The sequence below is a fragment of the Ambystoma mexicanum genome, chromosome 4p (assembly GCF_040938575.1).
Source record: "Ambystoma mexicanum isolate Mex_15411 chromosome 4p, UKY_AmexF1_1, whole genome shotgun sequence".
NCBI classification, from domain to species: domain Eukaryota; kingdom Metazoa; phylum Chordata; class Amphibia; order Caudata; family Ambystomatidae; genus Ambystoma; species Ambystoma mexicanum.
The window spans coordinates 970,235,627-970,263,611 of NC_090927.1; the positions used below are offsets into that span (position 1 = coordinate 970,235,627).

Genomic DNA, 27,985 nt, shown 5'->3' on the forward strand with positions numbered 1-27,985 from the left:
CTACACCCCGACGGTATGGTACGTTATGTATGTTTTGTTCATTACATTGTTAAACAAATACACAGCGATTGTGGTTGCAGAATTGACAGAGTAGACGAAATTGTTGTTCACGTATGCGGTTCTGTCTGGATTTGCCCCGACCTATTGTTTTTGATATCAAAGAATAAGCAGGACATTTATGCCTTATAACTGGTGTTACGTATACGCAATTCACTCCAAAATAATGGTAATGAGAAATTTTGTTGAGCCTTTGCTACAATGGATACCAATATGAACGTCTATGTATGCTTTACTCCCTTTTCTTTGAAAACCACGCAGTGAATCATGTTTGATCCTTGTAACGGGACATATGTATTTCTATTTTGGTGGTAATGTATAACACGTAACCATTTCTGGTGTAAAAACCTATGTGTTTTATGAATGATAATATTTGATCCTGTTGCATATGATTGTAGTCCTGAAGAAGACCAGGCAGTAAAGATCGAAACACATGTTGGCAGCAATCAATTAAAGAGACTTGTCTTGCCTATAACTCCGAAACACTGCTTCCGTCTTGTATACAATTGAGTTATAAAATTGTATGTAGTGCACATTGCCATCCTTTTCTATTTAACGTATAAATGTATGATTTAGGGCTAGTGTCAGGTTGGTTGACCAGTGCAGGCTTGCTTTCCTACCACCTGAACTTTATCAAGCATTCTTATTTGTATGAAGTTTATTTTCTATAATCAGGCATTAGCTCGATGAGGTAGCAGCCCATCCATACCTTCACCTTCTTGAAGACTTTGACCTAGATGTTCTCACTCTCACGAGACGTGGTTCAATGCCAGCTCCGTCACTGCTTTTTACACTCTCCTCTTTTAGAGGTACAAGATCCTGTCCAAGCCTAGGTCCAACCGGTCTGGTGGCAGAGTGGCTCTTGTATGCCCAGAAGGGGTCCCTGCTTCAATCATACCCACCCAATGAGGCTACTCCCTTTGAATGCCTTGTCTGCAAGCTTTGCGTCTCCCCTACCCTCTCGAAATAATCTACAGGCCTCCTCGGCCGACCTCCCCCCTTCCTCTGAGTGGGCCGACCTTGCCACCCCTCTGCTGACCTCTTCCTGAAAGCTGCTCTGCGCCATGGAGATTTCAATTTCCATCTGGATTGTCCGAATGCGGCCATTCTACTCTTTCGCAACTCTCTCACCAATCTTCCCTCTGGCCCTACTCCTTCAGCTGGGCACACCCTGGATGCGCTCAGCCGATATCTCCCCCTCATTACTTCGCTCTCCTAGTCTGACCATTCTCTCCTCTCACTTGGAGCTCTTTGCTCCCCCAACCCCCAGCTAAGCCTCTGTGCTCACTGCCAGTCTCCTCCATTATTTGACCAATCAAGAGTGACAGTAGCTGCTTTTGCCGCCTCATTCACTCCCTCAACCCCCTACTCCTACTATGCACTCTCACACCGATTCACCTCTTGCTAACCTTCACCTCTCATCTCCAATACCCTTGCCCCGGCTATGAAGAGCTGCATGAAGACGGCTTCCAAGTGCAATAGTTGGTATGATTCCCGACTTAGCCTTGTTGAAATGCAAGTGCAGAGTTGCAGAATGGAAGTGGCTGGCTTCGAGCACATCCTCTGACAAACTGTCCTGTTGCCTGCACCAAAGGCAAAACAGGTTCTCTATCCGCACCAAGAAACGGGACCATATCCAATCCTGCATCTCTGGAGCCACAAACATGGCTGAACGTTTCAAAATCTGCAAGGAACTTGCCAAACCTACTGCAGTCCCGATATTCTCTTCATTCTCACTTCCCCCTACTCACCAACAGCACCGGATGAGATTACCAAGACAGTCTGCTCGATGAACGTCTCCTCCAAACAGATGCTTCCCTGCTCTTCTAGAACTATCAAGGACAACATTGCCTCTTTAGCTCCCGCCTTGGCTGAGCTCAGTAACCACTTGTTTGCCATTGGCTCCTTCCCTTCACCCTTCAAGCACTCCCTTGTGCATCCACTCCCATAAAAGCCGTCTGCGGATTCCTTCCTGCCCGGATAACTACTGCCCTATCTCCACTAACCCTTCTTGGGCAAACTCCTGGAGAAGTTGGTCATCTCCCAACTAATTCATCACACTCAATCAGTTTGCTGCCTCCACGTCCACCCTGGCTTCAGAGCAGCCAGAAGCACGGAAACTGCTCTGAACACCAGTGATGACCTGCTCTCAAATTTCGATTTCAACTCTCCTTCTGCCCTTTTTCTCCTCGATCTGTCCTCTGCCTTTGACACACAATAATTCCATCCTCAAACAGGCTCTGAGATACCCTGGGCATCAGACTGGGCACTGGATTGGTTAACCTCTTTGCTCTAAAATCGGTCCTCCAAGGTTCAACTGGGCCCCTTTCTCGCCTAACTCACTATCGACTTGTGGCATCCCTCACGGCTCTATCCTCTCGCCGTGGCTTTTCAACATATACCTTGACCCTTGCCCCCCCATTGCCCACTTGATCTCCACCTTCTCTCCTCATTCCCAGTGTTCTGCTGATGAAACGGCTTTCCTTTCAGCTTCCGTCCTCTCATTCCAGACTGCCTAACTGCAGGGTGGGCTGCATGGTGTGCTGCTAATTATCACTGCCTTAATGCCAGTAAGACTGAGATCCTTCCCATTTCTGGGGCCTGGGACCTCACTACAGTCAACTCTCTCCCCCTAAATACCTCCCAGCTAGAGTCCTTCAGTCATCTAGGTCCAACGCTCTGCAGATCAGACGTTTCTCCAAGCAGAGAGTGGGGGGTAGATCTCCCTCTTCGTCAGGAACCTCCCTCTGGAAAGGCCTCCCTTACCCTCTCCATCTTCAGATCTCCTTAAGTTCTGGAAGCTCAAGACCATCCTTCTCTCCTCCTCGGTCTCCCTCTGCCCCTCCCCTGCTAATCTCCTGTCGCTGTGACTGGATGCCTGTGTCCTTTAGGAGTCTCACATGGGTCAGGCCATTGTTTGTCCAGTCTCCACTTTTCACCCTTTCATACCAGCACTTGCCCTCGGGCTCCCTTCCCCGATTAGCCTTCCGAGGCTGGTCCTCCATCTCCCCCATCATTACCACACTACCCCTGACTTTCCCTGGCACTAAACCTCCTGGGCACCCCTTAGTACTTGCCCAGCCCCCTTGGCCCCCTCCCTCTAGCACCCCACCTTTTCGCTCCCCTTATACCATACCATTCCCCACCTGTCCCCTCCCCGTGCAATTTTTGATACTGCACTTGCACGATCCGAATGTCACAAGGCCTAGTAGGACTGTTACTATAGTTTTCTCCTATGCCCCCCTCCACTAATTCTCGCCCCCCCCCCCACCCTTCCCCCTTTGTCTTGTAGTGCCTGGAAAAACTTCCTGCTGTATAGGCTCCATACAAATGTTCAATAAATTATAATCCAACTAGTGACCCAATGCAGCAAACGTGATCAGTTAGCCCATGAGTGATCCATTCAATGGTACTGCAGACAAAATGTGCACGGGTCAGCTTCTGTCACTTGTCTAGAACATTTGTGGCATGTGTTAACTAAGAGCAGCGCTTGCAAGAACTAAAAGAAGAGGTAAAAGTCTCATGAAGCAGACAATGCTTGCTGCTGTAAAAATAAAGACGACAAGAATGCACAAATCTAGAACCTCGCCCGCAAAAAGGAGGTTGTAAAATCAATAGGAAGGAGTCCTGGGGTGTGTGTGCGTGCGAGTAAGGGCAGAAGAGAGTGATGTTACTGTGAGAGTATGGAGTAATTGGAGACTACTGCCTTCACAAACCAAAATAGGGCAACCATGTGCTCACTAAGCTCCAACAAGATAGTTAAAATGGATTTTCAGAACCAGCCCTTTTGGAGGCTTACAGAGAGGCGACCAAATAGTTAAGTTAGTAAGGAACAAGTTACTTACCTGTAACTGTTCTCCAGCATGGCTCTGGCATGGATTTACATGCTCATGAATATTCCCTGTCGTCAGGCTTGGAGTCCTTGGTAAAAGAAAAAAAGTTTCACTTTCTGTCTTTCTCCTATAAACCAATCACTGAGCTCTGGGTCATACTGCCCCCAGCCAACGACTGCCCTTTCCCTAAGCCTCTCCTCTGGCAGCCGTCAGATTTTGGTAGCATGTAAAGTGGCAATATGACCAAGAGCCGCAGAGGGGCGGGAGGGTTCCCATGTGAATCCATGCCAGGCCCATGTTGGAGAACAGTTACAGGTAAGTAACTAGTTTCTTCTCCAGCATGGGGTCTGGCATGAATTCACATGAAAATGAATAAAGAACACATAACAGTACATACATACACAACCAGGGGAGGTGGCAAGGCTCAACAGAAGCAATTACTCTTACCTCCTCACCAGGTTCCCCTTCAAGCGAACAGGTTGTGCAGCACTGCTTGGCCGACTCCTCTCTGGAATCCCTGTCGACGCAGTAGAAGTTCATCAAGGTGTGCGTAGACCTCCATGTAGCAGCCCTGCATATATCCAGCGGGGCATACCAGACAGGATCGCCGTTGTTGCAGCGATTGCTCTGTTAGAATGGGCTCTCAGACGGCCAGGCAGCGGTCAGTTCACCAACCGGTGACAAGGAACAAGTTACTTACCTGTAACTGTTCTCCAGCATGGGTCTGGCATGGATTCACATGCTCATGAATATTCCCAGTCAGGCTGGGAATCCTCGGTAAAGAAAAATCAGTATCAGTTTAATTTCTGATCTGTCTTTCGTAGTAGTAACCAATCACTGATCTCTGCGTCATACTGACCACAGCCAATGACTGCCCTCTCCCTAAGCCCCACCTCTGGCAGCCATCTTCAGATTTGGTAGCACGTGAAGTGGCAGTATGACCAAGTGAAGAGCCGCAGACGGGTAGGCAGGAGGGTTCGCATGTGAATACATGCCAGACCCATGCTGGAGAACAACAGTTACAGGTAAGTAACTTGTTCCTTCTCCAGCATGGGGTCTGGCATGGATTCACATACTCATGAATATAAGAAAACACAGCAGTACACACAAGCACAACCACGGGAGGTGGCAAAAGGTTCAACATTAAGCAATACAAAAAACTCAACATTAAGCATCTCTTACCTCCTCACCCGGCTCACCTTAAGCGAACAGGTTGCGCAGCACTGCTTGGCCGACCCTGGACTCCTCCCTGGAATCCTGATCGACGCAGTAGAATCTCGTGAAGGTGTGTGTCAACCTCCACGTAGCAGCCCTGCAGATGTCCAGCAGGGGCACACCAGACAAGAAAGCCGTAGTAGCAGCGATCGCTGTGGTCGAATGGGCTCTCGGACGGCCTGGCAGCGGTCGGTTAGCCAACCGGTGGCAGTGCATGATGCAGCCGGAGAGCCATCTGGAAATAGAAGACTGAGGGAGCCTTCCCTTGATTCACAGGTCCAAAGTTCACGAATAGCTGTGATGTCCTCCAAAAATTATGTGCGGTCCACGTAGAACTTCAGCGCTCTAGCCACATCCAGCAAGTGCAAAGTCCTCTCGGCCGGCGACGAAGGAGACGGGAAGAAAACAGGTAACACCAGGGGCTCATTAAGATGGAAGTCCGACGGCACCTTGGGCATAAAGGAGGGGTGCGTCCAAAGCACCACCCTCGAGGCATGGAAAGTCAAGTATGGTGCTTTGCAGGATAGGGCCTGGATCTCTCCCACTCGTCGTGCGGAGGTAATGGCCACCAGGAATGCAGTCTTCCACGACACAAACTTCATTGGTGCGGAGTGCATCGGCTCGAATGGGGGCCCCATGAGCCTGGTCAGCACCACGTTAAGTTCCAATGCCGGGGCCGGCGCCTTCACTGGCAGGAACGACCGGAACAGTCCTTTCATAAACTCTTTTACCATTCGATAGGACCACAGGGACGTCCGTCCTGTGGTTCTGGTATATCTGGAGATCACCGCCAGATTAATCTTAATCGAGGCATGGGCTAGCCCAGCCTTTGCCAGCGATAGCAGGTACGGCAGCACTTGAGGGGCCGTAATCCGTAGGGGGGTTGATCTTCTGTGCTCTGCACCAGATAGAGAACCTCTTCCACTTATGACCGTAGCATTTGAGAGTCGAGGACGCCCTGGCCTTTGCAAGAACCTCTCTGCAATCGGCCGGTATATCGTAGCCTCCAAACTCTAGCGCTGCAGGAGCCAAGCCTGCAGGTTCAGCGACGCCGGGTCGTGGTGGAAGATGGCCCCTCCTTCTCTGGAGAGAAGGTCCGCGTCCGCCGACAGCTTGATGGGAGGGGACGTTGACAAGTCCAGAAGGTCCGGGAACCAGATCTGCCTCGGCCACGAGGATCATCCTGCACCGGGACCTCTTGAGCTGGTTGATGAGTCGAAGCAGCAACGGCAACGGAGGGAACGCATACAGGTATAGGCCATCCCAGGGGAACGAGAACGCATCGCCCATGCCTCTCGGCTGGGGAAACCTGCTGGCGAACCTCTTGCACTTCGAGTTCGTCGCTGTTGCAAACAGGTCGATTTGAGGTTTGCCCCATTGTCGGAAGAGTTGATCCACCTGATCCTGGCGCAGTTCCCACTCGTGACATGCGCGCAGGTCCCTGCTGAGCGAGTCGGCGATGGTGTTTCTTTCTCCTGCCAGGTGGAAGGGAACCAGGAACATCCCCTGGGCGACCGCCCAGTGCCACAGATCCTGTGCCTCCTTGGATAGGGCTGGGGATCTGGTGCCTCCCTGCTTCCGTATGTAAAACATTGTCGTGGTGTTGTCTGTGAAGATCCGCACCACCTTGCCCTTGAGCGACGGGAGGAACGATTTGAGAGCCCAGAACACGGCTCGGCGTTCCAGGACGTTGATGTGCAGGAGCCTCTCCTCCGGGAGCCAGAGGCCTCTTGCGTGGAGATCTCCGGTGTGGGCACCCCAGCCTTCCAGGGAGGCGTCCGTCGTCACCGTCTCCTGGTACGCCGGTGTCTGAAAGTCCTTGCCCGCCGTGAGGTGCGCTCGAACGCCCCACCACAAAATCGCCCGCCGGAACACCTCGTTGAGGGGGACCCTGTCTTCGAAGGTGCCCATCGCCTGCATCCAACGGGCGTCGAGAAATTCTTGAAGAGGGCGCATCCGTAGTCTGCAGAGGCGCACCAGGTAGATGCAAGAGGACATCATCCCCAGGAGGCACTTGATGGACCTCACCCTGGCCACGTCCGTGGCTAGCAGACGCTGCACTTTGCCTAGAATGGTCTTCGTCCGTTCTTCCGACGGTGCCGCCAGGCGCCTCACTGTATCGAGCTTCGCTCCCAGAAACAGGGCCACCTGCGACAGCACCAGGTGGGACTTTGGGTAATTTATGGCGAATCCCAGGTCTGTGAGTAGCTGGACTGTCCTCGCAGTGTGTTCGACGGCGAGTTCCCTCGTCCTTGAGCGGATGAGCCAGTCGTCCAGGTAGGGGTAGACGTGAATCCCCTGCAGGCGCAGCCGCGTCACCACAGGTGCTAAGCACTTGGTAAAGACCCTGGGGGCCGACTTCAATCCGAACGGCAGTGCTCTGAATTTGTAGTGGCGTCCCTGGACGACGAACCTGAGGAACTTTCGGTGACTTTTGAGGATGGGAACGTGGAAGTAAGCATTCTCCAGGTCCAACGACGATAGAAAGTCGCCTTCCTCCAGCTGTCCCAGCACGTGCTGGAGGGTGACCATCCTGAACTTTTGTGACCTGATGTATTTGTTCAAACGACGAAGGTCCAGGATGGGGCGCCAGCCGCCCGTCTTCCTCCTGACGAGGAAGTACCTCGAGTACACCCCGGAGCCTCTTCGGGACAAGCTCGATGGCGCCTTTCCTGAGCATCGCCCGTACTTCCAACAGCAGTTGCGGGACGTGATTTTCCTTCCTGGCCACAGGTGGAACGTGAGGGCACTTCTTCAGGAATTCGATAGTGTCCTCTTGCCAGGGTATCCAGCACCCAACGGTCGGTGGAGATGGACTTCCACGCCGATGAACTTCGTCAGCCGGCCTCCCACCGGGGTACTTCGGTGGGGGCCCGAGGCCACGGCCGGTTCAGTCCTGCTTGGAGGTGGTGGCCTTGCCGCCCTGGCCACCCTGCCGACGGCGGCGAGGCGCTCCCTGCTTGCCGCGACCCCTGTAGGCCTCCTGAGACGAGGAGCGTGCCGCCTGGCGGTAGGACGAGCCACCGTTGGATCCCTTGGAGGCACCCAGTCTGCCTCGGGAGCTCCGAAAGGGCCGTCGTTGCTGAAGGGCCCCTAGGGCACGGGCCGTCTCCGTGTCAGTCTTTATGGCTTGGAGGGATTCGTCCACCGCCTTCCCGAACAAGTTGCCGCCGTCGAACGGCATGTCCAACACCCTTGTCTGGACGTCCCGATGGAAGTCGGTCGCCCGGAGCCAACCCCGTCGTCGTAGGCAAACACCGTTGCCCAGCTGGCGGAACCCGGCATCGGCAATATCGGTTGCCACCGTTATGGCGTGGTCCGACGCCACCTCGCCTTCTTGAAGTATTTCTAGGGCCTCGGACCTCTTGTTGTCCGGTAGGAAGTCCAATATGGGGGCCAGCTTAAACCAGAGCTCCCTGTCGTAACGGGCCACGATCGCCAGGGCGTTGGCCGCTTTGATCGTTGTCGCCGCCGACGAAATGACCCGCCGCCCCATGGCGTCCAACTTCTTTCCCTCGCCATCCGGCGGGGAATTCGACGTCGAGGCTCCTGACCCCGCCGCTTTCTTCTTCGCCGCCGCCAAGATGACCGAGTCTGGCGTTGGCTGGGCCCTGAGGCACAGGGGAGCGGTTTCGGGGACCCGGTACTTCTTCTCGTACCGGTCCCGTTTGGCTGGTGCCGTGGAGGGGTTCTTGAGAACCGACAGGCCCTCCTCCCAGATGTCATCGATTAGAGCCACCGCGATGACAGTCTTCCTCTTGGCCTCCCGGCGCTGATAGAGGAAACCTTCCTTTTTCTGCTCCTCCGGGCAGAGCTAGAACAATCCGGACGCCCTGGGGATCATGGCGTGGAATGAGCCAATCTCGTCGGGCGGCGAGGCCCGTGCGACGGGAGACGGAAGACCCGTTCCGTCGTCGTCGCCCTCAGAACCTGTCGTCGAGCCCATCGCACCGTCATCTCCCGACTCGTGGGAGAATGAGGAGGGAACTGTAGGCCTTACGGGGACGAGCGGAGGAGGGGGTTGGGTCCTCCGTTGTTTGTTCTGAGGACTTCCCGACGGGCCAGGTTGCGGGTCCTCCGGCCTGGGCCGTGGTAATCTCGTCCTCATCTCAGAGCATAAGGACTGGATCGCAGACAAAATGGCCGCCGAGCTATCCTGAGGCCTAGGTTCCGGCTGTGCCGGAAGGGAAGGCTGCTCTTCCTCACCATCGTCGTCTTCCTCGGTTATCTCCCGAGGATCTTCCTTACGGGATCGAACCTTCTCGAATTGGACTTCGAGGTTCCTCACGGCCTCGGTCAGTTCCTCCTCCGAGGCTGACTCCGAGCTCGAGGAGGCTACCGTGCCCCCCCCCCTCGCTTCTTCCATCATGGTGGCCATGACGATGGGCTGAAAAGAGGATTCCCTCCTTGGCGGCAGGGAAACTCTAGTCCCGGAGGCAGTCTCCGCTGGCGGGGTCTCTGCCGGCTTGGCCAGAGTCGCCGCGATCGCCTCGATAGAGGCATTTGCCTGCTAGGTAGGGGCCTTCACCACCTTAGGTGCGTCCCGGGCCCTCTCCTTCGGGGGAGGGGCGACGCCTCGCTCCCCCTCTTCCGAGATCGGACGGGGCTTCTCCCGAAGCTTACCCGGGGTCTCGGACTTCCTCTTCCCCGAACCGCAGCGCTGGCTCGTGGTTGACTGTGCCGGGGAAGGCGCGTCCTGCCTGGCGACCGAAGAGCCCGACCTTTTGGCGCTCCCGGAGCCAGCGGACTCGCGGCGCTTGGCCTGGTGTTGGGCCCCCGTCGCCGGGGCGCCCGCACAGGACTTAGAAGCCCGCTCGGACCCTTTCTTCTTCTCACCCGTTGAGCCCTCCTCCAACCAGTTGGCGAGACGGGATCGACGGTCCCTCATGTTCCGCTCCGACAAGTTCTTGCAGAACTGGCAGTCCTTCTCTACATGAGTCTTGTCCCCATGAACACAGTAGAGGCATCGCAAATTTTCGTCCTCCTTAAACACATTCTGCAGCCCGCATCCAAGGCAGCTGCGAAACAGCTTGGGTCCGGGTGACAAACTCGCGTCCTGGGCCATCTCGAAGTAGGCCGCGAATCTTCTGGAATCCTCCAAGAAGTTGAGTCGACGAAATCTTCATCCTTGAGGGGCGTAGGAAAATCCTGCAACGGGTAGCCGTTAATGGGAGTAGAAACGGTGGAGCTTGAGGCTCGATTAATCGAAAAAATGTGAAAATTCACCTGAAAAAGCACGAAACACGCAGTAAAAGCTCGAGAGCTAAGCACGAGGACTCCCAACACTTGAACGTGCGGTAAAAATCTGAAGATGGCTGCCAGAGGCAGGGCTTAGGGAGACGGCAGTCATTGGCTGTGGTCAGTATGACGCAGAGATCAGTGATTGGTTACTACTACGAAAGACAGATCAGAAACGAAACTGATACCGATTTTTCTTTACCAAGGATTCCCAGCCTGACGGGGAATATTCATGAGCATGTGAATCCATGCCAGACCCCATGATGGAGAATGAGTGATGCAGCCGGAGAGGCACCGGGAGATGGAAGCCTTGGACAAGGCCTTCCCATGGTTCACAGGACCAAAGTTCACAAAAAGCTGAGCAGTCTCCGGAAACTTTGTGCAGGCCACAAAACTTCAGCGCTCTAGCCACATCCAGCAAGTGCCGAGACCTTTCAGCCGGCGGCAAAAAAATAAACAGGTAACACCAAGGGTTAGTTCAGATGAAATTGCGACGGAACCTTGGGCATGAAGGAGGGGTGTGTCCGCAGCACCACCCTCGTCTCTTGGAAAGTCAAATAGGGCTGCTTGCAGGACAGGGCCTGTATCTCTTCCACTCTCCTGGCAGAGGTGATGGCCACGAGGAAAGCTGTTTTCCAAGAAAGGAACTTGAGAAAAGCCTAATGCATAGGCTTGAATGAGCCTAGTCGGCACCATGTTGAGCTCCCACGCCAGGGCAGGCGCCTTCGCCAGCGAGAACTATCAGAACAGTCCTTTGACAAACTCCTTGACTAGAGGGTACGACCACAAGGAAGACTGTCCCAGAGACCCGGTGTAGCAGGCAATGGCGCCCAGATGCACCTTGATGGAGGCGTGCGCCAGCCCCGACTTAGCCAAAGACAACAAGTACGGAAGGACTTGGGGAGGGGGGGTGGGGGCTGTGACCCTCCGAGGGATCATCTTCTGTGACTGGCACCAAATCGCGAAACGCTTCCATTTGTGCCTGTAACACTTCAGTCGATGATGCCCTGGCAAGGACCTCCCTGTAATCCCTAGGCAGCTCATAACCACCAAACTAACACTGCAGGAGCCAGGCCTCAGGTTCAGCGATCCTGGTTCAAGGTGCAGGATCACACTTCTTTCCCTGGCGAGCAGATCTGTGACCACTGGTAGCTTGACTGGAGGGGACGCCGACATGCTGAGAATGTACAGGTACCAAATTTGCCTCGGCCACGCAGGCGGGACGAGGATCATCCTGCACCGGTACCATCCGAGTTGACTGATGACTCAGTGGCAACGGGGCAATGTGTAAAGGAACAGGCCTTCCCCACAGGAAGGAGAATGCATCCCCCCCATGCTTCCCAGCTGGCAAACCTCGGGCACTGCCCCACCTGAGGAAGAGGTTGTCCACTTGATCCTGCCTAAGCTCCCACTCGTGGCAAGAGCGCAGCTCCCTGCTGAAAGAGTCGGCAGCAGTGTTCTTTACTCCCGCCAGGTGAAAAGGAATGAGGAACATCCCCTGGGCGACGGCCCAGTCCCACAAGTCCTGCGCCTCTTTGGAGGGGATCTGGTGCACCCCTGCTTCCCGATTTAAAACATTGTGGTGGTATTGTCCGTGAAGACCCTCACTACCTTGCCCTTGAGAGACGGAAGAAAAGACTTGAGGGCCCAAAACAATGCCCGCAGTTCCAGAACATTGATGTGCAGCTCCTTCTCCTCCGGTAGCCACAGGCCTCTGGTGTGGAGGCGTCTAGTGTGGACCCCCCAGCCCTCCAGGGAAGCATCTGTGGTGACAGTCTCCTGGTAAGGGGGGCACTGGAAGACTCTGCCCCCGGCGATGTTGGAGCGTGCGCTTCACCACCTTATCACTCAATGGAACTCCTTGTTGAGCACAATTCTGTACATGAAGCTTCCGGACACCTGGATTCAGCGGATGCAGATTCTGCTCAGGTATATCCACAACATCATGCCGAGCAGCGACTTGATGGTCCACACCTTGGTGATCTTCAGTGCTTTGCACCTTGCCCAAAACGGCCGCTATCCTCTTTTCTGAGGGGGCTGCCAGGCAGGATACTGTGTTGAGCCTGGACCCCAGGAAAAGAGCGTCCTGCAATGGAATCAACCAAGACTTTGGATAGTTCACCGAGAACCCTAGATCCGTCAGAAGCCAGACGTTCCTCTCTGTGTGGTTGACGGCGATGTCCCTGGACTTGGCTCGGATGAGCCAGTCGTCGTACGGGTACACATGAATTTACTGTAGCCGCAGATGGGCCACCACCAGAGCCAGGCACTTGTTAAAGACTCTGGGCGGCGACTTCATTCCGAAGGGGAGAGCCTTGAACTGGTAGTGCTTCCCTTGTACGACAAAGTGTAGGCACTGGCAATGTTTTTTTGTGAAGGTGACGTGGAGTTACGTGTCCTCTAGATCCAGCAATGACAGGAAGTCCCCCCTCCTCCAGGTGGACGAGCACGTGCTGCAACGTGACCATCCCAAATTTTTGGGATCGAGAATGGGCCTCCAGCCCCCGTTCTTCTGTCAAACTAAGAAGTATCTGGAGTAAACTCCAGAGCACTGGCGCCACTTGGGAACCAGCTCTATCGCCCCTTTTTGTAACATGGCACGAACTTCTAGTCGCAGCAGAGGGATGTGTTGTTCCTGCCGGGCCACTGGTGGCATCCGCGGACACTCGCTGGAACTCCAAAGTGTATGTGGGTGAGGGTGTCCAGCACCCATCGATCAGTGGGGATGTTTTCCGACATGCTAACTAACTTTGCCAGGCGGCCTCCCACCGACGTGCATGGGTGGGGGCCTGAAGTCCTGGCCGATTCAATCCTGCTTGGAGGGCAGCGTGCCGCTTTCAGAGCCTTGACGACGGCAGCAGCCACCTCCGAAGGCCTTTGAACAACCTGTGTATGCTTCCTGGGTCGAAGAACAGGAGGGTTGGCGGTAAGACGACAAACCTCTGCCGAAACCCTTCGATGATCTCCCTGACTTGCCTCCAGAGGAACGGACAGTGCTGTTGCAGCGTGCCAAGGGCACGGGCTATCTCTGCGTCAGTCTGGATAGCCTGAAGAGATTCATCAACTGCCTTTTTTTCTCAAAAAGATTGTTTCCGTCAAACAGCATGTCCAGGACCCTCATCTGAACTTCCTGTCTGAAATTGGTGGCCTTCAGCCAACCACGATGATGTAGGCAAACCCTGTTTGCCATCTGGCAGATTCCGGTGTCAGCAATGTCCAGGGCCACAGTGATGGCGTGTTCCAACGCCACCTCAACCTCTTAGAGGATATCCATCGCCTCGACCCGGTTGTCCTCGGGGAGGAAATCCAGAAGCGGGGCCATCTTGTACCATAACTCCCGGTCATACCTGGCCAGGATTTCTAAAGCGTTAGCCGGCGAGTAGATGAACTTTCTACCCACAGCATCCAACTTCTTCCCCTCGCTGTCCGGGGGAATGGAGGCTGATGACGACGGGTTGGACAACTTTTGTGCAGCCGGCGAGACCTACGCGTCCGGCGAGACCTACGCATCTGGCGATGGCTGCGACCGAAGACATTTGGGTAGAGACTCAGTCACCCAGTATTTATCCTCCAGCCGGTCTCTTTTCGCGGGGGGATGATGCTGGGTTCTTCATCAGTGCTAGGCCCTTGTCCCAGACATCGTCCAGGAGAGGAACCGCCAGAAGGGTCTTCCTTTTCGCCTCCCGGCATTGATAAAGGAAACCCTCCTTCGTCTCCTCCGGCATGAGTTGGAAGAGCTCCGAGGCGTGGGTGACCATGGAGTGAAATGAGCCCACTTCATCCAGGGGGAAAAGCCCTCAGCGGCAGAGAGACATCGCTGATGTCTGTCGTTGTCCGTCCCCCATATCCCTAGGGGTTGTGGGGGCAGTGGAAACTGATGCAGAGGTGTAGGGCGCCGATTCCTCTTCGGCGGTGGTGGCCCTGGTGGCTATGGGGGTCGGCATCCTCTTCTGTTGCTCCGACACCAGAGTGTGGAGGGCCAAAAGAATGTCCTGCGACTGGTCTCTGGGAGGTGCCAGGGGAGTAGGGTTTTGGATAATGAGGGGTTGGTCTCGGGCTGGCATCCTCTTTTACGGGGGTCTTTTCCACTGGTTTGGCCGAAGCCTCCTGCCTGGGAGGAAAAGCCATCCTGGCAGCCATAGAAGTAACCTGGACCAGGTCAGCCCCTTTCGCCTTGGAAAGTGTGGCTTTGACCAGCTCGATAGAGGACGATTTAGCCTGGATCACCTAGGCCTTCACGGGCAGTTCGGAAACCTTGTCCTGTTTGGCCTTCTCCGGTTTCTCTCGCAGCTTCCCTGTGGTAGCTGACTTTCTCTTCGACGAAGAACTGGATTGATGGCTGGAGATTGAGGCAGATGGAGACTATGGTCACGCCGTGGCCATCGCGGAACCCTGCTTGCGCGGTGACCCAGGCAGAAGCAGACTCGTGGTGCTTAGCCTGGTCTTGAGCCCCCATAGATGGAGCACCCTTAGAAGCTCACTCTGGCTGGATCTGGATGAGGCATTCCCCTGTGAACCACACGAGGTAGAGACCCTTGTGTGTCGGGTGAAGACAAAGGCACTGGGAATGCTCGTCCTCCACGAAACCATTCCTCAAACCACAGCTGGTACAGAGCCTGAAGATAACACTCGCTATCGTCGTCCTCCAACATGATCTGCCATGGGCCCTATGGCCTTCTGAAACCTTCAAAGAAGAAACACTCGACGATTCTGCCCTTGAGGGGCGAAGAAAGATGCCGACCAATGGGTCCCAGTTAGTCGGATGAAGAAGCGATAGAGCACACAGACTCGATCAAACAAAAATAGTAATTTAGCAAAAAAGCGCGAAAAACGCAGAAAGCTCCAAGAGCCAAACACGAGGATTCCAAACACGTGCAGTAAAAATCTGAAGATGGCTGCCAGAGGAGGGGCTTAGGGAGAGGGCAGTCATTGGCTGCAGGCAGTATGACCCAGGGCTCAGTGATTGATTTATAGGAGAATCAGCTTCAAAAGCAGACTACATACGCTGGGAAAGAAAGCACGCTACACACGGAGAATGTGAGACACAGGCTGTGGACACCGGGCTACTGCAACACACGCTGGGCTGTTTCCATTGCACCGAGAGAGACATCAGAATAAAACCAAGGCCTGCAATTAACGAACCAGTGAGAAAAGGCAATTTCTCTGCAGCTCGATCTGCATCATACTCAGCAGACCAGAAACTCTCACAATACCGACATATTGAGATGATCGATATCCCCGTCAGTCAAGAGGGGCCAAAACAAAATTGAGAAAATTGCATCAAACAACGGCAGGACAGGACACCGGATCTTTAGGAGGAGGGCAGGTCACTCACGTGCCACCTCTTACCCAGATGATGGCGGAAGCAGGATTTTGGCACTATATTACATGTCAACGAGCTCCGCTTCAAATACATGTCTACAGAAAAATATCAACCTTTTGTCAAACACTGATCAACTTAAGTGAATATTAGCACGGAGAAAAGTGGAGAAGATATGGCAGCTGATATAGTTATGAATGAGTATGAATGTGAGATATGTATGCATTTACTTGAATGATCTCAAGGGGGAAAATGCAAAACATTTTTATAAGGATAGTTTGCTATATTTTTTTATTCAGTGTTAAGTGTTACCTTTTGAATGACAATTGTTATTAATACATTATCATTGACATACTGTATGGTGGACTCTACTGTTGGAAGAGCCTAAAACACAAAGCTAAAGGGTTTTTGTGTTTTGTCTGTACAAAGTGGTCTTCATCCATTTTTTCAATAAAGTTAGCGCAAACAGTGACAGAACAGAGAATCAAATGTTTCAGAGGCAGATCTTCCCAGAGTAGAGGAAATTCATGAAGAATTAAAAGAGGGCTCACCCTTAACTGGCTTCACCTTCACCCAAAGGAATGTCCTTTTACTCATGAAGGCCTTTAGAGTAAGGTCACTATCGAAGGAGTCAGGCCAGTCCCCCATCTTTCCTTAAAAAAAAAGGGGTTACTTTATTGGGGCGACATAACCACAGAGGGAGTTTGGTGTAAACAACTTGTTGTCCCACAAAGTCATAGAAGACTTGTTCTGGAATTAGCACACTCCCATTGGACAGCCGGCCACCAGGGAATAGGAAAGACAAAGCAAGATAAAACCCAGGTTTTATTGGCCAGGAGTCTTTGCAGAGATCATTCATTTTGTAGCGACTTGTGAGATGGGTCACAAAACAGCAACCACTCCTAGCTCCATTCCAGCCTTTACTCATTACTGAAGTCCCTTTTTCAAGAATAGTGATGACATAGTGGGCCCATTAGGGACATCTAAGCTAGAGGATTGCTAGATTCTGGTCATTATGGACTATGCCACTCTATCCAGATGCCTTTCTCCTATTTAATAGCACAACACAACAAATATTGAAACTTATTGCCATTCTTCTCAAGAGTAGGATTTCCAAAAGAGATCCTTACAGACCAGGGTACCTGCTCAGTATTAAAAAAGAAAAAAACTGTGTGCCACCCACAAACCGATAGTTCGCTGGAGTGTTTAAATCAAACCTTAAAAAGAATACTGCACAAGCTGGTCGAAGCGGACGGGAAGAACTGGGATGGGATGATACCCTGGGCTTTGTTCACAGTCAAGAAGACTGCCCCCAACCTTCCCTGGGGTATTCCCAATTTGAACTACTCTATGGGAGGGAGCCCAGAGTGGTGCTAGGCAAGCTAAAAAGAAACCTGGGAGGAAAGAGGGTTTTACCCATCTCAGACTGCTCAAAAATGAAAAGCTCATATGGCAGCAGTACAAGAAATCGTAAAAAGACCAGCACAACATCAGGCTGCATATAATAAGAGTACCAAAACCACATACTTTCTCAGTTGGACAGTCAGTATTGGTTCTTCTGCCTACCTCCGAAAACAAGTTTTCAAAATGGTATTGTCCACGTAACATCTTGGAAAAGAAAGGCCCCTTGAATTCTCTCATCTCCCAACTATGTAAACGGCAGAAAACCTAAGTATATCATGTCAACTTGCTCAAAGAGTGAAGAGTGGACCATAGCCAACATACCACAGTCACCATGACCACTCATTACTGATTCGGATACAGAACACACATTAGTTCCTTCCGACCCATCACCTTCCCGGCAGACCAACATTTGTGACTTATTGGACAAGTTTGCCGAGATACTCCCAGACCAACCAGGCAGAGTAGTTAATTTCTTTCATTTTATTAAAACTACAGCAGGCAAGACCATTAGTTTAAAACCCCATCAAATCCCTAAAGCTTGAGAGAACAAGGAGGTAGAAGAAATCTTTAATGCAGATATAAAAATTGAGCACCCAGAGTCCCTTGTCCGCCCCCATTGTCTTGGTCGCAAAACCAGACCAATCATGGCTGTTCGGCATGGACTTCAGAAAGCCAACTTCAATCTCAGTATTTGATAATTACCCGATGCCGAGAATTGATGATCGAATTAAAAAGTTGGGCTCGGCCAAGTATATCTCAACCTTAGATCCAACTAGGGTCCTGTTGAATCAGAGAAAACAAAAACAGCTTTTTTAACACCACAATGCCGGTTCCAGTTTAAAGGTACTACCTTTTGGTCTTCACAGGGCTCCAGCCACTTTTTAGAGGCTAATGGATAGATTATTAAACCCTGCTCAGTCATGTGCAGAGCATACTTGGACGATCTTGTGATCCATAGCGATAGCTGGCCTGAAAACGTCCCATCTGTATGAAATCACTAGTGCCCTGACAACAGCCGGCCTCACTGCCAACCCACAAAAGTGTTATCTTGCATAATCTGCTGTGAAATACTGCAGATATTTTGTAGGGAATTGGCCAATAAAACCGCAAAATGAAACAGTGAAGGCTGTTCAACTATCTTCCGCCCCAAAGAGATATTTGCGCCTTCCTGTGGCGGACTGGATATTAGATGGTTCATAACTAATTATTCCACATTAGCCGCTAACCTGACAAACTCAAGAATGACCAACCAGAAAAGCTCCTTTGGGATAAACAAGATCAAGCAAGTTTCAAGGGTATGAGAAACGTACTGTACAATGAACCTGTCCTTAAGGTGCCGGAATTCAATAGAGACTTTAATACAAACTGATGCTTCGAAGGTGGTTCTACGTGCCTTACTCTCACATTAACTTGACTGTCAAACATCCTGTACTATATACAAGCCAAAATCATTTCTCCAGAGAACAGTCCTACGCTACTGTAGTAAAGGCTCCCAACATCAAGTGGGCTGTCACACACTTAAGATAATATCGGTGAGGTCAAAAATTTAGATTAATCACGGATCACTCCCTGCTAAATTTACAGAGTTTACGAAAAGACACCAATTCTAGAGTAATCAGATGGTTCTTGGATCTATGGCTGAACATCGAAAAGGTCAAGAACAAGGGAACGTTGCTGTTTTAAGCAGTTTCCCTTAGAAGGGGAACCCACAAAAATAAGGTAGAGGGTTATGTGACAAATCAAGGGAATTCATCCCTTCTCCCCAGGGGGGTTGCCTCCCGCCCCAACCCCGTGAGGTCAGCCCACTCTGCAAAACACCATCCTTAGGGGTCGAGGCAGTGGGAACTCACTGAGAGGAACTCATGATTGCGCCCCCCGTGTGATTGCTTATATGGAAATATGTAAAGCACCAAATCGGTAGAAGTTCCATGACTGGAAGGAAGATAAAGTGGGACGTATACTGTTATCAAAGGGAAGATGAAACTGTTCCTTTAAATCAAAATGTCCAATGGACTGTGCCAAGTTTATTGAACAGGGATGACATGCCAGAGAGAAAGAGCGGAAGGCAGAGACAGACAGGGGAAGCGGACTGTAGGTAGAATACCTGAAGGAGGCGGACCGGACGTAGAACGCAGAGCCCTTGAAGTTCAGGATGGCGCCAAGCTGGAGCAGGAAACACTGGAAGCCCAATGGGCACAAGAATCAGAAAGCTGGGAAGGCTGGACTGGAGAGCATGTGTTGAGAATGTGGCGGCGTCACCTCAGGGAAAACGTGGTGGGCAGGCTGCCCTCAACGACGCCAAAACACCAGAGGGAGAAAGTAACTCCTGATCAATTACCCATATCAGTATTGAGAAACCAAGAAGGAGACAGGAACACACACAAACAAAATGTTGCAGAAAGCAAACCGAGAAGCTAAAAGGAAGGAAGAAGGCAGCACCAGAGAAGTTGCCCTAAAACATAGAAGGTAATGGGGAGAACAGGAATACCAGGAAGCCCAAAAGGAATGGTTAGACTCTGAGAAACTCGTCCCAGTATCAATGACGAAAGTGTGGAAAGCAAACTAATAACTTTAAACTGTTCATGTGATAAAAGAAGCGCAGAGATGACAGAGGAATACATTTGGAGTATTCATACCACGGGAAAAGTTGAAAATCACCCAATAGCCAAGAGACAAACGAAAAATACACTATACAAGAACATTTAGAGCCCTCCAAGAAAGAACAAGGCCTATAAGGAAAAACTCTATACAAGAGGAGAGCAAGAGTACCAATCCCCCAAGGGAGTTACAGGAGTTCTTACAGGGAGTTGTTACGGGAGTTATGACAGCCTATTTACGGATTGTAGTTTAACCAGAACTCTTAAATAAACCAGTGGAAACGCACAGCCACCACGAGAAGGGAATCATTCTCCTGATCTTAGTTGATTAGAATAGTGGTAGGGATATTTTTGGACAGCAGCCCGATTCGTTTTGACATTGATTCGTGGCTGACAAGCACCTTAGTCAGTAACAGAGCTAGGGAACACCACATAGTAAAGCAGGAGAAATGCCTAAAAAAAATAGATGGCTAAGGAACATTGCAAACACCATTTGGCAGGGACATTTTGAGTATATAGTACTCAAGAGTGGCATTAAATAAAAGAAACGTGTACGTCAATGCACTGGAACAAACAAAATCTATATGATTCCAACAGTCTGTCCTAGGCACATCGAAGGGGTAACAAAAATGTTAGTACAGAAAAAGAAAAACAGATACGTGGTACCCCTGCAGCAGTTCACTGTAAGATGTGAGCTACAGTAAAATACAAAGGGGACAGAATCCCCATGCACTGGTAACCATAGGGTCGATCTGTGCCCCGAAATGGGTGAGTTTACACAAGGGAAGAAAAGCAAAAAGGCTTTACTTGCCTTCAAAAAGTCAGTACAGGATTTAAGATATAGCAAATAGATGGGGGTTCCATTGTCAAAGGAAGGAAAGTTGAAAAAAAAGGCCTTTCCCAACAATGATGCTCATTAATAAGCTATGAAATATTTAAAAAAGTGTCTCATCACCCTTCAGCAAATCAACTCTACTTGTGCAGTTAAGGCAGTGTGCATCTAGTGAACAGGTGTCAAAATGTCCATTAGTCTCACACATACATTTAAAATTCCTGCTTACAAAGAACAGTGGGCCGCATCAGCAAACTTGCATGCCACTGCCCTTGCCAATGCCTTCCAGTACCAATGGCACAAGAGGTGCACATATGGGCTGAAATGCCATTATACCATGGATACAAACCACCTAGAAACAGATCTAAACAGTACATGGGTACTCCAAGCTACACGTGTCACAACAGAAGCATTTTTCCCTTCCCCCACACTAACCCAACACCCCTGCCACGCTCCATTCATCCATTCATTCCCATTCGAGAACCAACAGAACACCTGGAGACAATGCAAATGGCAGACGTAAGTAGTATAAATCCCAGTTACATAAAACTGGTTGTGGAGAAAATCGTTTTTTCAAATGGCCGTTTGAATACGAAGCACAGAGAGATTGCTCACATGCAGGCTTACCTGTGCAGTCCTTTGAGTAGCAGTAAGCCTCAGGCATTCATTTTCCAAGATATTGAGTCTTTCCAGCTTTGAATTCAGGCCCGCTTGATCCAGATCATTTGCTACTCTAAGGTCAGTCTAAGAAAGCATTTAAACAAAAACTGTTCAGCATAAGAGCACTGCACACCAAAGCATGTCTTGAGAACTAAAGCAATCCTTCACAAAAATCTAAAATGCCCTGGTTTGAGATATGTTTATTTAGTTTATATGGCGCTTTAAGCCAAAGCAATCATGAGACAAAGATTTAATATGTAGAACAGTTTCCTTGGGAGTGGAGGTGAGGGAACGGAGAGAAGGGAGAGGCGGTAGAAAGGAAGAGGAGCAATGAAGTCAGATATGAAAAGTCAGATATGTGATATAAGGTCAAGTGGATGTGAGAAGGGAAAGGAAGGCATGAGGGACAGGGAAATGGAGAGGAGAGATGGTGGAGGGTCAAGGGGGAGGTGCAGAAGGAGGTGTAGGTGGGGATAGAGAGGGGTAAGGAGTTACATCTCCTATTTAACCGTCACTCAACACCATCGCTACCCTCTTAGAATGGCCAGCCGTAGGTATGCATTTAAGCAGGCGGTGGCCTCAGTCAGGGGACTATCAAAGTTTAGAATGTAGCATCATCAGACCACATTTTCCTCAACACTGATGTTTTAACTTTTTACTTTTGAAAGCACCCAAGATGTCGGTCCCCAGCTTTAATTTCCTTTGAAGTGAAGGTTACAGTGCCTGGTTAGAACTTTTTCCTTACGATCTGTAGTAAGTGTTTTTAGGTGCATCTTCCCAACAGTGGTACTTTTAGTTATTTCCTCAAGCTCACCTGGTTCTCCAAGTGGTAGGCATAGCAGACTAGGCCAACTCTCACAAGGCAGAGAGGGTTAACAGGCACAGTACACACTTTGTCTATAGCCCATGTGAGTATCTCGACACTATTTTTATAGAAACATCATCTTTATATAAACAAAGGCAAAGATTTTTTTTTTTTCAATCTCTACCTTTACGGGTAATCAAACTGTTAAAAGAAAGAAAAGCTAGAAGATTAGGTCACAATATACCAGGTAAGTTTAACATTTTCAATAAGAGTTTTCAGAGTTCTGTAGAAGAGTGGACTAGATAAAAACAAAAAGGTAGTAGCAGTTAAGCAATACACTTTTCTTATCTAAGCCAGAGGTTTCAAGCGCCCATGGGAGTCTAGTTGTGCGGATTTGGGGCATACTGGCAGGAAATGGTTACCTTTTGGGAATGTGTTCCAAGAAGCCATTTCTGGAGTTCTGGTGGAGGAAGCCCAGCAAAGACCCTTGATGAAGAGGTGGCCCAGGGATGAAAAGGCTCACTAGCAACCACAGTTAGTCCCGGGAGGATAGCTCAGCAGCAACGTGCTCGCCTTGGAAAACAAGACGACACAGAGCAACAAAGGTTCGATCCCCGTGTCCGTGCTTAGAAACCTCTGGGTGTTAAGCACATTATAAATAACCTATCATAGAGAGTCAGGAATATAAAAACATAGGACTGAAAATGCAGTTATGCAACAGCAGTTGTGTTTTCCAGCGGCAGTCCCTGTGCATGTTTGGCAACCAGCTTAAGTTCTAGAGATGGCACACCAGTTCAAATTAATCGCAAGACCCTTGGGAAGTGGCATTATTGATTATTCCCAAGTCAAAGGTCAGAGCCAGAGGTGCGGAAAGGCAAGTTTGCTGCGATCGGCTGTAGCAGTTGTTTTAAGGTTCCCATATAGTCCTATGGCACAGGATTCGACATCCGAGGATTGGTTTGGAGAGACCCCAAGGAAGAACGAATATCGAAGAAAATGTGCTCAAGTCATATCGGAGAAGCCAGCCACAGAAGGAGAACTGGGAGGCAAGTTCAGAGGTGCAGTTGCAGGAGTGGGGGCAACAATGGCTCCTGGCACTTCTCAGATGGGGCAGATTGAAGCAGGGTGCTTCCCTGATGTCCTGAGATTAAGGGTCTCAGGTTTGTCTGGTACAGTATCTTCGTAGTCCGGGCAGCGAAAGCACACCTTCTGGAACTGGCTATTCAGGCAGAATCAGGGTTCAGGGACACTAGGCCTTAGAGCAAGAGCTCTGATCAAAAAGGACTCAACATTAAGATTGGATAAGCAGGAGCTAAAAGCAGCTCCAGGGTGTCTGGCATTAACCAGAGAGCAGAAGCTACAATTGGGGAACAAGGAGCTAGTTCATAGAGTTCTGCAAATCTAACTTCTACATAAGAAGCAAACTGTCATTTTGTCAATTATCTATGACCCCTTATGCTTTATATGTCATAGATGTCCTAATGCTCATTTATAGATTGTCTCAAATGCAGAGAGTTAATGTCACATAGTTATGTTTATTCTGCATCTGCTATCCTGGGGAGCCGAAAGAAGCTCCCTGTAGCTGTTGTGGGTCAAGCTAACCAGGCTCTTCTGAGCTTCAAGCAGGAGCTAAATGTCTACTTAATTTCGAACATTGCCCAGTTCAGCAGAAAGGAATGCCACAGGGAGTTCCTTCTGGTCGTTCAGGAGCATCAAACAATGCTTAAGACCTTTCTCAAGCAGGCCTTCCAGGAATGCAGGTACAGAGATCCAGCAATAGAAAAGGTGAGTCGCTAAAGGGTACTGCTTTTACCCACATAAGGAGGACGTGGCTGAACAACCCCTCTGAATGCACACACACCAAGAATCGTTCAACGAGAGACGGTAAACCAATGGCAGATCATCCTTCCAAGTACAACCCTTGCATTATGGAAGGCCTCTCGCACAAAGGAATACCACACTACCCCAGAATGGCATATACATGTGCCACTCAGTCTTGTTTTCCGGCCGACTACAGCCCTTCGATCCTGGCATCCGATGGCCAAAGATTGGCCTTCCTGGTGATGGACGTGGGATAGTGATGTAAAAGCCCTCACTCTTCCAGGAAACAAAGATAACTTAATTTTGGTGAAATGGAGGGTGTCACAAAGGAAATCAGGGTAAAATACACACCACCCAGTTGAATTACAGGGGGTGGGGGAGTAGAGGGAAAGCCACCACCAGCCTACCCACAAGGCTAACCAAAAAGCAGTACCATCTCTGAATGCTAAAGCAGGGGTACCCAAAATATGCTCCAGTGTCCCAAAAACTCTCCAAGCAGAGCACATAAAAGCAGAGCCACACTGTCAGGTGTTTGACCTTAGCTAGCAGAAAAAAGTGAGTCCAAAACCAAGGAATATTCCCCGTCGTCGGGCTGGGAATCCTGGGTAAAGAAAAAATCTGTTTCATTTCAGAATGGTCTTTCTCCTAATAACCAATCACTGAGCTCTGAGTCATACTGCCCCCAGCCAATGACTGCCTCTACCTAAGCCCCTACTCTAGCAGCCATTTTCAGATTTGGTAGCACGTCAAGTGGCAGTAGATCTAAGAAGAACCGCAGAGGGGCAGGCGGGAGGGTTCACATGTGAATCCATGCCAGACCCATGCTGGAGAACAACAGTTACAGGTAAGTAACTTGTTCCTTCTCCAGCATGGGGTATGGTATGGATTCACATGCTCATGAATAAAGAATACAAAGCAGTACACACATTCATAACCGTGGGAGGTGGCATGGCTCAACATAAGCATCTTAACTCCACACCAGGCTCACCTTCAAACCAACAGGTTGCGCAGCACTGATTGACTGACTCGACTCCTCCCTGGTGAAATGGAGGGTCGACGCAGTAGAACTTCATGAAGGTGTGCGTCGACCTCCACGTAGCAGCCCTGCAGATGTCCAGTAGGGGCACACCAGACAGGAACGCTGTAGTAGCAGCGATCGCTCTGGTCAAATGGACTCGGACGGCCAGGCAACGGTCTGTTTGCCAACCAGCGACAATGGGTGATGCATCCGGAGAGCCACCTGGAAATGGAATCCTTGGAGAGGGCCTTCCAATGGTTCACAGGGCCAAAGTTTGCAAAAAGTTGCGACGTCTTCTGGTCCACAGAGCTTCAGCGCTCTAGCCACACCAAGCAAGTTCAAAGCCCTTTCAGCCGGCGATGAAGGCGTTGGAAAAAACACAGGTAACACCAACGGCTTGTTTAGATGAGTCTGACGGTACCTTGGGCATGAAGGAGGGGTGCGTCCTCAGCACCACCCTTGTGTTGTGAAAAGTCAAGTAAGGTGGCTTACAGGACAGGGCCTGAATCTCACCCACCTGTCGCGCAGAGGTGATGGCCACGAGGAACGCTGTCTTCCACGACAAACTTCAGTGGAACTGTCTGCATAGGTTCGAATGGAGGATCCATGAGCCTAGTCAGCACCACATTGAATTCCCACACCGGGGCTGGAGCCTTCACTGGCGGGACCAAAATTGAATAGTCCTTTGACTAACTCCTTAACCAAACAGTGTGACCATAACGACAGTCCCAGTGATCCGGTGTAGCGGGAGATAGCCGCCAGATGAACCTTGATAGCGGCATGGGCCAGCCCTGCTTTGGCCAATGACAGCAAATACGGCAGTACCTGTGGGGCCGTGACTCGTAGAGGGTTGATCTCTGTATGGGACTAAACGGCAAACCTCTACCATTTATGTCCGTAGCATTGTAGAGTGGATGATGCCCTGGCCTTGGCAAGCAGCTCCTTGCAGTCCGCTGGGAGATCGGATCCTCTGAACTCTAACGCTGCAGGAGCCAGGCCTTCAGGTTCAGAGATGCTGGGTCGCGGTGCAGAATTGCGCCTCCTCCCCTGGCGAGAAGATCTGCAACCACCGGAAGCTTGACTGGAGGGGACGCTGACATGCTGAAATGTTTGAGGTACCAGATCTGCCTCTGCTATGCTGGCGCGACGAGGATCATCCTGCATCGGGACCATCCGAGTTGACTGAGGAGTCGAAGCAGCAACGGCAATGGAGGGAACGGATACAGAAACAGGCCGTCCCAGGGGAATGAGAATGCATCCCCCCATGCTTCCCCGGCTGGGGAAACCTGCTGGCAAACCTCCGGCACTTGGTGTTCGTCTCCGTCAAAAACACATCGATCTGGTGATTGCCCCATTTGCGGAACAGCTGGTTCACTTGGTCCTGCCGAAGTTCCCACTCATGGCAAGAACGCAAATCCCTGCTGAGGGAGTTGGCGACTGTGTTCTTTACTCCTGCCAGATGAAAAGGAATGAGGAATATCCACTGGGCGACGGCCCAGTGCCACAGGTCCTGCGCCTCTCTGGAGAGCACTGGGGATCTGGTGCCCCCCTGCTTTCTGATGTAAAACATTGTGGTGGTATTGTCCGTGAAGACCCGCACCACCTTGCTCTTGATGGACGCAAGGAAAGACTTGAGGGCCCAAAACACTGCCCGCAGCTCCAGCACGTTGATGTGCAACGTCTTCTTCTCCAGTAGCCACAGGCCTATGGCGTGAAGACTTCCGGTGTGGGCTCCCCATCTCTCCAGGGAAGTGTCCGTCGTCACCATCTCCTGATGTGGAGGGGTCTGGAAATCCGCGCCTCCGTACGCCCCCACCATCTTATCGCCCAACGGAACTCCTCGTGGGCAATCCTGTCCTGGAAGCTTCTGGACACTTTAATCCAACGGGCGTCGAGGAACTCCTGCATTGGTCGCATCCATAGCCTGCAGAGTTGGACGAGGTAAATGCATGACATCATGCCAATGAGGGACTTTATGGTCCTTACCGTGGCGATCTTCAGGGTGCGCAGCCGCAGCACCTTCCTCAAGATGGCCACCACTCTCTCCTCCGACAGGGATGCCAGGCGTGACATCGTGTTGAGCCGGGATCCCAGGAACCGAGCGTCCTGCGATGGTGTCAAGCAGGACTTTGCATAGGTCACAGAGAACCCCAGATCCACCAGTAGGTGGACGGTCCTCACCGTGTGGTCGGCGGCGATGTGTTTCGAACTGGCTCGGATGAGCCAGTCGTCCAAGTAAGGGTAGACGTGGATCCCTTGCAGTCGCAGATGCGCCGCCACCAGCGCCAGGCACTAAGTGAAGACCCTTGGCGCCGACTTCAGTCCGAATGGAAGGGCCTTGAATTGGTAGTGTTGCCCTTGCATGACAAAGCGCAGAAACTTGCGGTGTTCCTAGTGAATCGGGATGTGGAAGTACGCATCCTCCAAGTCCAGCAATGAAAAAGTCTCCCTCTTCGGGCTGACCTAGCACATGTTGTAGGGTGACCATCCAGAAGTTTTGAGACTTGATGCATTTGTTCAGTCGACTGAGGCCGAGAATGGGCCTCCAGTCCCCGGACTTCACAAGGAACTATCTTGACTATACTTCGGAAGCCCCAGTGCAGTTTTGGGACGAGCTCCAGCACCCCCTTTAGCATGGCCCGCACCTCCAGCAGCAGCTAAGGAACATGCTTTTCCTGCAGGGCCACCGGTGGACACTTTTGTTGGAATTCCAGGGTGTGTGTGTGAGAGAGCGTCCAACATCCAACTGTCGGTGGAGATAGTCTTCCACACGCTGACGAAGTTCACCAGCCGGCCTCGCACCGGTGTGAATGGGTGGGGGCCAGACATCACGGCCGGTTCAATCTTGCTTGGACGTCGAAGGGCCGCCTTGGGGTCCTTGGCGACGACGTCCTCTGAAGGCCTTGACGGTAAGAAGCGGAGGCTCCGCCGAAACTTGGGACTAAAGGACTGCCTTCATTGTTGAAGAGTGGCCAAGAAGGCCTGCGCATCTGTGTCAGTCTTAATGGCTTGTAGGGACTCATCCACTGCCTTGCTGAACAAGTTGTCCCAGTCGAAGGGCATGTCCAGCACCGTAGACTGAACCTCCTGACGAAAGTTGGCAGCTTTGTGCCAGCCACGACGACGAAGGCAAATGCTAATGCCCATCTGGCAAAACCCTGCATCAGTGATGTCCATGGCCACTG

The 27,985-nt window shown here is 51.1% G+C and overlaps 1 protein-coding gene across 1 annotated transcript in view; it reads right to left on the reverse strand.

Moving 5' to 3' along the window:
- Window positions 1-27,985, reverse strand: part of CEP57L1 (centrosomal protein 57 like 1) — a 391,785-nt gene that overhangs the window by 218,264 nt on the left and 145,536 nt on the right. Inside the window, exon 5 of the mRNA XM_069606543.1 lies at window positions 21,124-21,240. Within this exon, the coding sequence (XP_069462644.1) occupies window positions 21,124-21,240 (117 nt within the window). The remainder of the gene's footprint in view (window positions 1-21,123; window positions 21,241-27,985) is intronic.